The sequence below is a fragment of the Paroedura picta genome, chromosome 8 (genome assembly GCF_049243985.1).
Source record: "Paroedura picta isolate Pp20150507F chromosome 8, Ppicta_v3.0, whole genome shotgun sequence".
NCBI lineage: Eukaryota > Metazoa > Chordata > Lepidosauria > Squamata > Gekkonidae > Paroedura > Paroedura picta.
In genome coordinates, this window is record NC_135376.1 from 1,413,873 (window position 1) to 1,427,604 (window position 13,732).

The following is a 13,732-nucleotide window of genomic DNA, read 5'->3' on the forward strand; positions in this document are numbered from 1 at the left end:
TCTGAGAGCGGGTGCCTTTAAGACAGAGACTCCATGCTTGCATTGGCCAAGGGCTCCTGCAGGGAGGGGCTGAAGCTGGAAGATATATATATATATATATATGTACACGCACACACACAATTGGATGTTCATGGAGATGATTTGTTGCCAACCCTTCTCGGAGTGGACTTAGGTGGAAAGAGAATTTGTGTTATACTACGAGAGGGGGGGGGGGAAGAGGGAGGGAGGGAGGGAGAGCAGCCATGGCTGAGCTACCCCACGTGTGTGAAAATCGGCATGGGGCCACCCACAAACCCTTTGGTGCCTGTGGAGACTGATTCATGCAGGAAGCATCAAACAGTACGCAGTGCTTGGTCACCCTTGGAGGACACACCCTTGCTTATAGTGAGAACACCCCTAAGAAGCTGGGGCTGAGCTGGGGCAAACAATGGAGCCCCCAACTTTTGGGTTTCATGGATCCAGGAGGAAAGGGAACCAGGACCCACCCTCTCTCTCTGGGAAGACGGGAGCTCTGGGTTGCAGGTGGAGAGACATGAGATGGGTCCTGCTCAGCTATGCCCTCTCGGGGTCCCTGCAGCCCGGCCAGGGCTTGGCCTCTGCCCCCGGGTCCTTTGTGGCCCCTGACAGGCTGAGAGGCAGAGGCACCCGTTTCAACCCCTCTCCGATCCAAAGTGCCCACTGACCGGTCCCGTAACACCCTGGCGGTTCCCTCCCGGCCCACGGGGAAAAGTCTCCCCCAGTGGCCTCATCGCTATATCCTCGACAGCAGATCGCCTCCTGAGCAAAGGGGGGCAGGCCGATTAAACCTGCTCCGGTGCCCCCTCGGGGTGGCTTTGACCTAAGCAGTCCTGAATGAAACCCGGGCGTATGCATGCCCCCATGTCCCAAAACTGCCCCGTCAATGCCTGGGCGCCTCCACAAAGCCCTTGGTGGGGGGGGGGTCTTGCTAGACTATTTTGGGACACAAGGGCAGGAAGAAGGGCTGCAGACGGGATGCCCGGCGATGCCCTTTCTGGCTCTTGCTGTCTCTAAGGCAAGGAGGATGCTGAGCTAGCAAAGGACCCCCCGGGGGGCTGTTCCCGCAGGGGCCAGAACCATTTCCTCAGAAGCAGAGCACGGAGCGGCCAAAATAACCGCCGGACAACATTATCCCACTTCCCCCGCCGGGCCGGATGTCCCGCCTTCAACTTTGTAACAGTCCAAACTGGAAAACTGCCCCAGCCTCACGGGCTGGCTTGAACATCCGCAAACCGGGGAACGAACATTCAGAAAGGAATCCAAAGGAACCGTCTTTCACAAGAGGGCAGTCGTGCAGGACGCAAGCCGGCCGTCTGGCGCTGAACGCAGGGGCCCCTGGAGATGGGCCTCGGTCCAGTGGAAGCACAAGAATTAAGTGCCACAATTTACAAAGTCACCTCAAAGGCTGTCCCTCGTCCCGAAGAAGCAACCCCTTCCCCCCCACCCCTCCCCGCCAAGACGGGCATAAAAAGCTCCCCCCCCCACCCCCCCACTAGCAAAAGCAACGGCTGGCCAGGAAAGGCCCCGTGGAAGGCCAAGCAGGACGCCAGTGCTGGTTGCGGAGAAGACCCTTCCCTGCCGCTCCCGCCTCCACCCCACCCCACCCACCCACCCCACGGAAGGGCGACAGCTGAGACCAGGCGCAGCCGAGAGGTCCGTGGGTGGAGGCGAGGGGCGGGGCGTGGGGGGGGGGGCTGGGGGGTCCGAGTGTGCCCCGCCTCACTCCCCTTCCTCCTTGATCCGCTGCTGCTTGTTGCGCCGGGCGTCCAGGTCGAAGTTGAAGTCACTCCAGTCGTCGCGGGGCGGGAAGGAGATGGTCTGGCGGAGGGTGAAGCGCACGGCGTCGATGACCCGCTCCCCACGGGTCTCGCTGGAGCCCACGCTCACGGTGGAGGCGCTGCTGGGCGTGCGCAGGAGGTGGGGCGGGGAGGAGAAGTCGTGGAGCTGCCGGTGGTCCAGGAGGCCTTTCCAGATGGCGTGCCGGAACTGCTCCGGGATCTTGAGGCTCACCAGATCCTGGAACGGGGACAAAAGGATGGGTCCAAGGCGGTTCCGGACAGAGCAGCCCACGACGGGTTAGGGCTCTCCCGGAGAGGTTGGGGGGAGGGGCTAGAGCTCCTTGGGGGTGACGCCACAGAATCCCCCCTCCAAAGCAGGGGTAGTCAAAATGCCGCCCTCCAGATGTCCAAGGACTGCAATTCCCATGAGCCCCCTGCCAGCGAACGCTGGCAGGGGGCTCCTGGGAATTGTAGTCCATGGACATCTGGAGGGCCGCAGTTTGACTACCCCTGCTCCAAAGGAATCTCTCGGGGAGCTGGGATCAGCTCCTGGGTAGGGGGGCTTTGTTCCTCTGCCTCAAGAAGTCTGCTTTGGCTCGGCAACCATCAGCTTTAGAAGAAGAAGGGCCCCCAAAGCCAGGCTCAGTAAGAAGACGCAGGGATCCCAAACCAACAGGCTCACAGGGCCCCCCAGGCAGAGGCACAGCCAAGCAGCCAGTCTGGAAGTGGAGAGTGCAGAGGGGAAAGGGGGTCAGGGGAGGAGGAGCCCCACAAGCGGACGGGAGCCCGTCTGGTCCCACGGCAGCCCAAAGAAACGATGCGGCCCAAAGCTGAAAGGTGGGTGGGAAAGAGGTCTGGGTGGGCCAGCCCCAGCAGGCTTCCTCTTGAGGGGGGGGGGGGCAAGCTGTGGGTGGGTGCAGCAAAGCCCCCCAGATGCATCACCATTGCACAACACCAGTGGAACCCGGAACTGGATCAGGATGGAGGGGGGTGCAAAACTGCTGCCCTGCTGGTCCCTATTCTCCTCACGCTTTACTTTCTCAGTGCTCCAGGCTAGGGCACCCCCGTCAATTTGCACCTGGGGGCCCCTTTGGCATCTAGCGGGGGGGGGGGGGGCAGGCACAGCCACAAAACGGCTGCCGCAACTCAAGAGAACTCCAGGCTTTGCAGGGCAAAAGCCCACCTGGTGCCCACCCACTTTTAGAAAATACTGGACGGGCGACAAGGAAGTTGCTGGGCCCCTCCAGACCCCTCTTTCCCTGCGGAGACAGTAGAGAGACTGGAAGCAGCTGGGGGGGGGGGGAGAAGGAGACTCTATTTAATATTTAAGAGCCCAGCGAGAGGCAGAGGGCGGGCTGAGCCCTCCTTTGCGGTTTGTGCAAGGGGGAAGCGGCCGCTGGGCCCTGGCTGCTGCCATGCGGTCGTCCCCGGGAAGCGAATGGTCGGAAGGGCTACTTACATCCATGGAGTAATGTTCAATCTGATAGATGGTGGTCAACCCTTGCGCCGTGAAATAATCCACACACGACGAGCAGCCCAGCCTGGCTAAGAAACTGCAGGAGGAGGAGGAGGAGGAGGAGGAGGAGGAGGAGGAAGGAGGGCAGTGGAAGGAGAAGAGAGAGAGAGAGAAAGAAAGAGGGTCACCCAATTGCAACAGCCCAAACACGGCAAGAACCACACCAGGCACTCCGCTATGCAACAGGCCAGGGGGAGGGGGAGGCGGGGGGAGCTGGGAAGGGAGCCCCCCCAGCCCCCCCCTCTTCCGGGGTCCTCTGCGGCAGGAGGAAGAGGGGCTGCAGTAGCCGACTCTGCGTCAGAGGGAGAGAGGAAGCCGTCATCTGTTCTCCATGGTCCCCCCCCCCCCCGTGGAAGGGGGAATTCTGTTCTGCCGGTCAGGCCTAGGGGGAAAGACCCGCGTGCCGAAAGCCCCATAGCCAAGCCTCCCTGTCAGGATTCACCATGTCTAGAAAGGAGGAGGCTGACCACCTTCCTGGAAGGGCACGGAGGAGATCTCTGCCCCACTGCGTCACAGGAGGGCACCCCGAGATCCAGCCGCAATACCAGGCGCTGCTTTGGCCAAGGGAGGTTTTAAAAATGCAGGGGTCAAACCCAAGGGCAAAGGTCGCCTCCTCTCCCAACACACAGAAAGGCCCCCACCCAAAAAAGCTGTCCGGATGGCTTCCGAAAGCCAGAGGGAGGGTGGGTGGGAGGGAGGAGCTCAGTTCAGACGCAGGGAAAACCGCGGTTTGTTTGCGCTTGTTTTTAAAAAGGAAAGCGAGTCTGTAAGAGCAGGTCTGGGCTGAGCCCCAGAAGCCCTGGTTGGCCTCCGCAAAGGCCTGTGCCCTGGGCAGGCTTCGATACGGCCGAGGAGAGAACAAGGCCTCTCGGGAAACCCGCCAGGACGCCCGGCCCACCGCACTCTGGACGACGCAGAGACAAGCGAGAGAGAAAGAGGCAGGGAAGAGGCAGGCAGCTCCTCACCTCGAGAGGCAATGCCATCCCACGGCCCTGCCCAGAGCACCTGCTGCTTGCCACCCTGGCTTTGGCTTTGCATCAGGAAGGGATGCGGATCAGGGCCCGATGTCTCAAGGCCAGCCGGCCTCTAGGCAGCCCCCGAAATGCCCGGATGGCCTCTAATCTCTCCACCTTCCCCTGGAGCTGAGCACGGGGACTCTGTAGCTGCTGGCACTGCCGACCAGTCTCCAAGGGCTGCCCCACCCCCACAATACGTGACAGTATTCAATCCACGAGATTGTTAAAAAACACCACAGAGGCATATAAGTAGATCCTCTATAATGGGAGGTGGATGGGTCAAATGTGAGGCGTCCTTGACTGCTGCTAGACCCAAGAAGCAGAGTTGGCTTTATACACCACTTCTCATATCCTGATGGAGTCTCAAAGGGGCTTCCATTCGCCTTCCCTTTCTTCTCCCCACAACAGACACCCTGTGGGGTGGGTGAGGCTGAGGGAGCCCTGAGATTACTGAAGAAGAATAAGAAGAGCTGGTTCTTAGATGCCACTTTTCCCTACCCGAAGGAGTCTCAAAGGGGCTTCCAGTCACCTGCCCTTTCCTCTCCCTACAACAGACACCCTGTGAGGGAGGGGAGGCTGAGAGAGTGTTAATATTCCTGCTTTATCAGGACTGTGACTGGCCCAAGGTCACCCAGCTGGCTGCATGTGGGGGAGGAGTGGGGAGTCAAACCCGGCTCGCCAGATTAGAAAACACCACTCTTAACCACAACACCACATCCCCCCCCCCCAGCTGGTCTAAAGGCCCCTTTCCAGTAGATGGTCTTAAGCCATCTTTTCCATCTTTCCATTTCCCCATGCCCGGGAACTGCGGCAGGCGAGTGAGCGATGCCAGCTCAAGCTACCAGGCTGCAGCGGGGAGGAAGAGGAGGCTGCTCCATAAGCCCATCGAAGCGTCTCTGAGGGGACCTGCGGCCTGCTGCTAGGAGGGCCCGGGCCCCCAATCGAGGGCACAGAAGAGCTCAGAGAGAACTGCCAAGGAGGCGGCCGGCCGACTCACCTGACAATACTGCAGTCTGTGGGGTAGGGGGGCGGCGGGGTGCAGTGGGACGTCGACGGCATGGAGAGGGGCGGGGGCAAGGACTGCGTGGGGCTCAGTCCATTCATGTCCCCCGCCATGGCCATGTGGGCCCCCATCATCGGAACTGCAGGAAGGGAGAGAAGAGCAGGGCGTCAGGGGACTTGGAGAAGCCAACCGCTAAGAGGGCGGGACTCTTGAAAGGTCATCTTCTGAAAATCTTGCCCGTCTGGGATGCGCTCCTGGGTTCGAATGCTGCTCTTCTGCATCTAGCACAGGGCTGTTTTACGCCTGACCTTTCTAAATGGTTCATTACCCAGCCCTGCAGAAGCCTGCATAGAATCCTAGAGTGGGAAGGGGCCATACAGGCCATCTAGTCCCACCCCCTGCTCAACGCAGGATCAGCCCTAAGAGAACAACGGAGTGCTCTTGGGCACTGCAGACCACCCATCTCCCCAAAACGGAGAGCATCTCTTGCCACTGTTCCAGTGGGGATGGGGGGAGGGGGGCTGGACCCCACTTGCATAGGACTGCTCCCGGCCCGTGGGGGGAAGCTGCGTGCGGGTGGACTCTCTTACTGTTGGCCGCCATGCTGTCCGGGATGGAGGTGGGCGTCAGGGCGTTGCGCTGCTGGGGGTTGATGAGCTGGCTGACGGAGGGCAGCTTGTTCATGCTGTTCATCTTGCTGAGCGGAGGGGAGGCAGAGCCGTACGAAGGCTGAGACTGGATGGAACTTCTGCAAAACGCAAGGGAGAAGGAGGGGGATCAAGCAGCGTCACCAACAAGGACCAATAGGAGCTGGCCCTGGACTGGCAGGCGTTCATTGCTAGGGTAAAAAGCCCTGGCTACGTTACAATGAGAGGTTTACCTCCATGGCAATCAGCTTTTATCCTGCCTTTCATTCTCCCCGCCATCCTTGCGAGGTGGGCTTGGCCAAGAGAGTCCCAGGTCAGCCAGGGAGCCCCACCCGTGTCTCCTCAGGCCCACTGGGACACGCTCAGATCACTACACAGCACCGGCTCCCTGAGGATGGATCTAACGTGGAGGGTGAGCAGGGGTGAGAGGAAGGTCGGCAGCATGGCCCCGCCCAGGAGACACGCCGGCAAATATGTTTAAGAAGTACCACTGCAGACTGGAAGTCCGGGCGCCTGGCTGCCTATGTGCAGGGTTGCTTCCTTTGATTGCATGAGGAAGGGCACACAATCAAATGCTGCTCCCTACCAAAATAACCTCCTTGCCGTGCATGCTAGTTTTCTACGGATACAGAAACTATTTCCCTTCACTTGACTGTGCTGTCTCCTCACCAGCTAGACGCAGGGGTAGTCAAACTGCGGCCCTCCAGATGTCCATGGACTACAATTCCCAGAAGCCCCTGCCAGCGAATGCTGGCAGGGGCTTCTGGGAATTGTAGTCCATGGACATCTGGAGGGCCGCAGTTTGACTACCCCTGAGCTAGAGCATAAAGAGGACTGTTCTCTCTCTCTCTCTCTCTCTCTCTCTCTGTGGGCTTGTTTGAAAGAGGCAGCTCCCAGCAGGGCTCCATTCCAGTTCCGGCTTCCGGCCTCAAAATACTGATACCGGCTCCACCACCATCCTCATCTTGTTAATCAGATGCTATTTTTATAGTGGCAGACAGAAGCAAAGAGTTTCACAATCTCTCTTTCGCTCCTCCCCCGTGTCCTTGACTTCCCCGTTGAGAAACCGAGGCAGGGAACCACACGTGGTCACTGCCTGGCCCGCGGCAGGGGCAGGGATCCAATCGGCTGGTGGCAAGCAACTGCGGGCGTGCAGCAGCCGGAACGTGCCCAGCGCCACTCGCCACCCGATGCGGGGCCAGGGGCTTAAAGGTGGGCACCCTCCGGAGAGGCCATGAGTTCGAAGGCACGCAGGAACACCCTGATGATTCTGCTTAAACCCCGGAGAGGTTGCTGGAGACAGCCCTTGGAAAAACCCACATTTATGCACAAGAATTTATAACGTTTGGAGTGAGCCTACAAGGGACCTCCGCGGGAATAAGGACGCCTTCACCCCCCTTGTGATATCTTATGTATATCTGTAGATTCATCTCAATCTGAAGTAGCACAACAAAAGGATCCTACTGGGCTCAATTTTTGTTATGTATACCTGTGTGTTTAAAATATTTGTGTGTGCTCACTCCTGACTTCTAACGGAGATCTGAAAGGTCGAACACACTGCAATTTTGGAACTCTGGGCACATGTAATTAATACCTGTGTGACCTAGAGCAGGGGAAGTCAACCTGTGGTCCTCCAGATGTCCATGGACTACAATTCCCATGAGCCCCTACCAGCAAACGCTGGAATTGTAGTCCATGGGCATCTGGAGGACCACAGGTTGACTCCCCCTGATCTAGAGGAATAAGTGTCCATCCCTGCTGCCTTTATCGTTTCTTACTATTTTTTACATTTGTGCTCCTTAAATAAAAAACAAAGGATATATTTACATGAGACGCATTTTTGGATTCTTCCACCCTTTAAGGTTCCCAGCTGCATTTCCGGTTGGGTTTTGTTTCCCCCTCTTTTTGGTCAATTCCCAGCATCACCGGTTCAAAGATGGGAACGACCCCTTGCCAGGGACTCTGGAGAGGCATGCAATGGCAAACCACTTGGAAAACCCTCCAGAGGTTGTTGTAGTTTGGCTTCCCCTGACCTCACCTGGACGGCCCACGCTAGCTTGATTTTCTTCACGGAAGGGAAGGAGGGCGAGCATTTGGATGGGTGACCACTGGGAGGGTCCAGGATGGCTACACAGAGGCTGGCCAGGGCAAACCACCTGTCTGACTCTTGCCTTGCTCTGGATGGCCCAGGCTAGCCTGACCGTGTCAGATCTTGGAAGCTAAGCTGGGCCAGCATTTGGATGGGAGCCCTCCAGGGAAGCTATGCAGAGGCAACCCCCCCCTCTTGCCTTGAAACCCCCCCGGCTGCAACTTAAAGGCACCTCCCCCCCCCCCCAGCCTAGCCTCTGGCAGCCCACAGGCAGAGAGACGAAGGCGGCCCAGGAGAGAGGGACAGGCAGAAGGAGGCATGGAGCTCAACCCTCCAGGAGGACGAAGGCGAAAAGAAGGAGGAGACGGCAGAACAGGTAAAACCAAGATGGAAAAAAGTTTATTGAAAACCAGCACCACACAGTCGTAGAGGAAGAGGGGGAAATGAAGGGATTCTCTGCATGAATCCTAGAATCCTAGAGTTGGAAGGGACCCCATGGGCCATCTAGTCCAACCCCCTGCCCCGTGCAGGACACCTCCAACCCTCACACTGCTGTGCAGAGCAGAGGCTCTCAGCCACAGGTAGCCAACGGGGAGAGGGTTTCCCTCGCAGGTACTAAGGGCTCACTCCTCCTCAAATCCCCATGCCCCTCTGCTCTGGGAAATATGGTAGCAGAATGCCTGTAAACCTCTCCGTATGCTTCTGGGCGAGGAAAGAGGGCTCTTGGGGGGACCCCGATTGTCCGGACAAGGGATTGTGGATCGTATGATATAAAGGGTCGAGAACCACGGGATCAGCGGGGGCTTTGCAGCCAGGGATCAGGGTCCCACTGCTGCTCATCACTGCATTCCCTGCTTCAGGAGGGAACCGGCTATATGAAGGACAGGCAGCCCCAAAGGGCGGGGGCAAGTGAATCCCTAGGGCGATTGGCAAGAGACTGGCTTTGCTTGGACGCCCCCCCGGCATCCGTTCTCTGGACATGGAACTCTGTCTCCTCCCCCCCCTTCAACACGAAAGCCAGTTGCTGACCAGCTTGGCCAAAGTCCTTCTTCTGCCCCCCACCCCGGATAATGGACTCCCCAGAAATCACAGTGGGCAGCACATTGGATGCTCTCGGGGGCAGTGGTCCTCTGTCTTTTTGGTGCCTGAGGGGGCCAAAGTGGGCGGGCTCCTAACATTCTGGCCCTACTGGTGGACCTCCTGACGGCCCCTGGGTTTCGCCCACCATGTAGGACTGGATGGGCCATTGGCTTCTCTTATGTTCTTAAAAGCAGAGGTCCAGTGGATATTAGCCACAAGATATAGAGGGAACACCCTGTCCGGGGCAACGATGCTTGGTATTCTTAGTGGGGGACCACTGCAGAAGGGTGGACCTCCTGATGCCCCCTGGTTTTGGCCCCTGTGTGACCCAGAGTGTTGGGCTGGAGTGGCCACTGGCCTGATCCAACAAGGCTCCTCTTACGTTCTTATGTCTGGGGCAGGGATGCTCTGTCTTCTGGGTTCTTGGGGGGGGGAAGGACTTCTGGAATTTGGGCCCCACTGGAGGACGTCCTGAAGGCACCTGGGTATTGGCCACTAAGCTGGACTGGATGCGCCACTGGCCTGATCCAACATGGCTTCTCTCTTGTTCTTAAGGCTGAGATGGAGGCTGGGGGAGGAAGGGGAGAGGTAGACCCTCCAGATCTCTCCTATACACATTCCACAGGTAGGAGGGGCCGGGAGGCAGGAGGGGGCCAGCTGGCTGGTCCAAGCACAAGCAAGATTAGAACTCCAAGACAAAAGATGTATTTATCTATTTATTTGTCCCCTACAAGCTCCCCAAGGGAGCTCCTTCCAGACTTGTGTTCAGAGATGTTCGGGTATTGCTAAGCCCAGACGGCAGCTCCCTGCCACGCCCGTTCAGCAATGCAGGCCTAAGGACTACGCCTCAATGCAACCAGGCCTCTCATCCAACAACATGAGTGCTCTCAGGCATCATCAACCTGCACGGGGTGGGAGACATTCCCTGGAACCTGTACCATATTGTGGCTCTTCCCGCTCTGAAGAAGCATGTAGAGCAGGGCTGAAGCAAAGGAGGAACTGCCAGATTCTGCCCAGGATCAGCCACATCGGACTGGAGCGGAATATGCAGCTCTTCTGCACCCTGGCATCTTCCTTTCTTAAAGCAATACTATCGCATGTCCCCCCAGTAGGGATGCCGGCCTACAGGTGGGGCCAGAGATGTCCTGGAATTACAGGTGACCTCTAGAGCACGGGTAGTCAACCTGTGGTCCTCCAGATGTTCATGGACGATAATTCCCATGGGCCCCTGCCAGCGTTTGCAGGAGCCACAGGTTGACTAACCCTGCTCTAGAGCACAGAGACCACTTTCCTTGGGAAAACTGCAAGATGGACTCCGTGGCTTAAGACCACACTGAGGTCCTGCCCCCCCTCCCCTTCCGGAGCCCCAGACCAGCAACGGCCAAATGAATTTGCACGATGAGAACTTATAAACCAACCCTGAATGTCCTCTGATCCCCGGACTCTAGCCCTGCATTGCTGAGCAGGGGAACGGACTGACACGGGATGACCACTGGCACTTGCGACAACCTTTCGCTAGCCTTAACCCAACCCTACAGCAGGGTACGATGGGAACCCTTAAAAATCGACCCCCTCCTGAGGCAGGCCCAGAATTGGCAACAAAGAGGTTTCCCAGCAAACAGAAGAGGTCTTCCTATGGTTTCCTTTGCAAACAAGGTAGGAAGGTTGTGCAGACACAACAGCAAGGCTGTAGAGCAGGGGTAGTCAAACTGCGGCCCTCCAGATGTCCATGGACTACAATTCCCATGGAATTGTAGTCCATGGACATCTGGAGGGCCGCAGTTTAACTACCCCTGCTGTAGAGGGAGACCCCCCTCGAGGGCTTGGCCCCCCAAACGCAATCAAAATGTCCATCTGCCCAGCAGAAACGAGTCTCTGATTTCTATAAGCTTTGACTAGTCTCAGACCAGCCATCGAAAGCCGGGATTCATAATTGGAGGCAGAGCGTCTACGTCAGAAGCTGCATTCTCTTTGTGGCAGGAAACGATCCTTGAGTTAAGGAGTCCAGGGATGCTGGGGACGACCGAGGCCTGCTCATCTGAGTGATTTCACAAGGACGGACGGCGATGGGACGGAACAGAAGGCCGGCAGCTAAGGTTGCAGACGCCTGCAGGCCCAGCAAAGGCCCGGTGTCCGGCCCGTCTCTGCTCGCCATTGAGTAGTCCTGCCCCAATCGAGCAGTTCTGTCAAGCTACAGCCCTTTCTCCGGCAGCCGGCTGGTGGGCCAGACAGACTCTGCCCCCCATGCCACCCCCAGCTTCATTCACAAGCAGAGCGAAGGATTCGTGGGGCTGGAATGTTTGAGGGTGGGTTCGCTTCGTTTCGGGGGGTCTCGCCGCATTTCCGAAAGTTCGCTCCTGAAGCAGGCCGAGAGGAGACTGCAGGGAGAAGGAAGGAACCAGAGAGGAGAGAAAGACGGTGAAGAAGCCATAGCTCAGGGCAAGAAGCTGAGAGGAAGGGGGCGAAATACCTTCAGGATCACAGACAGAGAAAGGAGAAAGCAGGGTGTCCGGTCTGCCACGGAGAGCATTCTACCTGCCCAGTTCTCTCCAGTCCACAGTCATAGCGGAGTACGTGTTGGAAAGGAGTCTCAGGGGTAAGCAGCCCCCAGACCGCTGGACCTCTCAGCCGCTTCGGCCTTTGGGAGGGAGCACTCAGAATGGCTCACTGAAACGTGGAATTTGCTGCCAGAGGATGCAGGGATGGCCACAGACATGGGCAGCCATAAAAGGGAATGAGACAAATCCATGGAAGGACAGGCATCTCAATGGCTAATAACCATGATGACTGAGGGGAACCTCCACATTCAGAGGCAGTCAACCTCTGAATCCCAGTGCCACGAGGCAAATTCAGGAGAAAGCCTCAGCCTCCCACGCCCTGTTATTGGCCCTCCAGAGGAATGGCTGGCCCCTGTGAGAGATGGGAGGCTGGGCTGGAGGGACCTTCACTGGTCTGACCCAGCAGGGCTCTTCTGATGTTCTTGTATGCATACAGGCTCATTCAAGTATGGAGAAACCACGGCATTAAGGAGAACCTCTGTGATCCTGAAGGTATTTGACATGAAAAGTGAGTCAGAAAAACCATGCACAAAAGCACAGGCAGATGAGAAGAAAAAGGAAAGGAGACACCAGGAAGATCGCTGCATGGGATTTGATAACTTGTGGGCCTTTTAGGAGGATTTAGGTCAGTCAGGATGATCTTCAGTGACCCCCAGAGCAACCAGAAGGGAAGCTCTGTGGATGTTACGTTGCATCCTTGAAATTATTATCCCACCTTCAGAACATACACATCTCAGGAGAAAAGCCAGCAACAAAGCAGCCCGTTTGTAAAGACACACACACACACACCAAAGACAACTCTCTGTGTAGGAGGAACCACGAGACCGGAACGCATCCCTCTTGCAAAGAGAAAACTGCAGGCACAACATCCAGAGTTCCCACCCACTGGACTCTGGGCAAATCTGAGAAACGTAATGCTTGCACAGAGCACAGATTCCATGCATTCACAGCTACCCACTAACCCTGGGGCTTTCTCAACCGGGGTTTTGTGAAACCCTGGGGTTTCTTGAAGTATTTCCTGAATTGGGGGGGGGGTTAATTAATTCTTTATATCTATTTTAAATTTGTTAAAACATTTATCAGGTCATGTGGCCACATGTAGGCATGTCAACCTGCCCTCCCCCCCCCCGCCCGCCCGCCATGGCCACTGCTGGGCCTGGAGGGGGTGGGAAGGGGACGGGCCCCACGTGGGAGTGTCCAGCAGGGCTCGTATGGTATTGTTATTTTGGTTTCAGAAAAACAAGGACATTATCTCATTTTGGGACACGCAGAACTCCCCCCCTCCCCTTCCGGGGTCACTCCATGTGGAAAAAAACCACAAAATTTTGCAGGAAAGAATGGCCACCTTTGGCAACCGCCCTGCTGTGCAAACCCATGTCAAGGAAGCCGGCTGACTGAAGGGATGGCCACGAAGGACTTGGGGAGGTACTTTTTAATCCCCCCCCCCCCGCCCATAATTATCACAAAGCCATTCTGTCGGCACCAAGAGGAAAGCCCTCATCTCGTTGACTGCCCTGCAGCCCCACTAATGAGATCGTTTCTGTCTTCTTGGAAAACCCAGAAGAAGAAGAAGAAGAAGAAGAAGAAGAAGAAGAAGAAGAAGAAGAAGAAGAAGAAGAAGAAGAAGAAGAAGAAGAAGAAGAGTTGGTTCTTATATGCCGCTTTTCTCTACCCGAAGGAGTCTCCAAGCGGCTTCCAATTGCCTTCCCTTCCTCTCCCCACAACAGACACCCTGTGAGGGAGGTGAGGCTGAGAGAGCCCTGATATTCCTGCTCGGTCAGAACAGCTTTATCAGTGCTGTGGAGAGCTCACCAGATTAGAAGTCCACACTCCTAACCACTACAACAAACTGGTCACAGGTTCAATCTCCGGCATCCCCAGTTAAAAGGATCAGGCAGGAGCTGATGGGAAAGACCTTTCTCTGCATGAGCCCCTGGAGAGACACTCCCAGTCTCTGCAGGGAATAATGATTTTGGGGAGGGGCTGTGGCTCAGTAGCAGAGCTTCTCCCGGCATGCAGGATGTCCC

The 13,732-nt window shown here is 57.0% G+C and overlaps 1 protein-coding gene across 6 annotated transcripts in view; it reads right to left on the bottom strand.

Moving 5' to 3' along the window:
- Positions 1 to 1,638: 1,638 nt before the first annotated feature.
- Positions 1,639 to 13,732, bottom strand: part of TP63 (tumor protein p63) — a 117,912-nt gene continuing 105,818 nt past the window's right edge. For 4 of the 6 annotated variants that reach the window (XM_077348010.1, XM_077348011.1, XM_077348012.1 and 1 more), the window contains 4 exons: positions 5,922 to 6,079; positions 5,326 to 5,470; positions 3,256 to 3,349; positions 1,639 to 2,034 (listed from right to left, as the gene is read on the bottom strand). In XM_077348010.1, coding sequence (XP_077204125.1) covers positions 1,738 to 2,034; positions 3,256 to 3,349; positions 5,326 to 5,470; positions 5,922 to 6,079 — 694 coding nt within the window. In that variant the 3' untranslated portion in view covers positions 1,639 to 1,737. Of the gene's footprint in view, positions 2,035 to 3,255; positions 3,350 to 5,325; positions 5,471 to 5,921; positions 6,080 to 10,948; positions 11,526 to 13,732 lie in introns of those variants that run through there. The other 2 variants (XM_077348013.1, XM_077348015.1) reach the window with 2 other exon arrangements.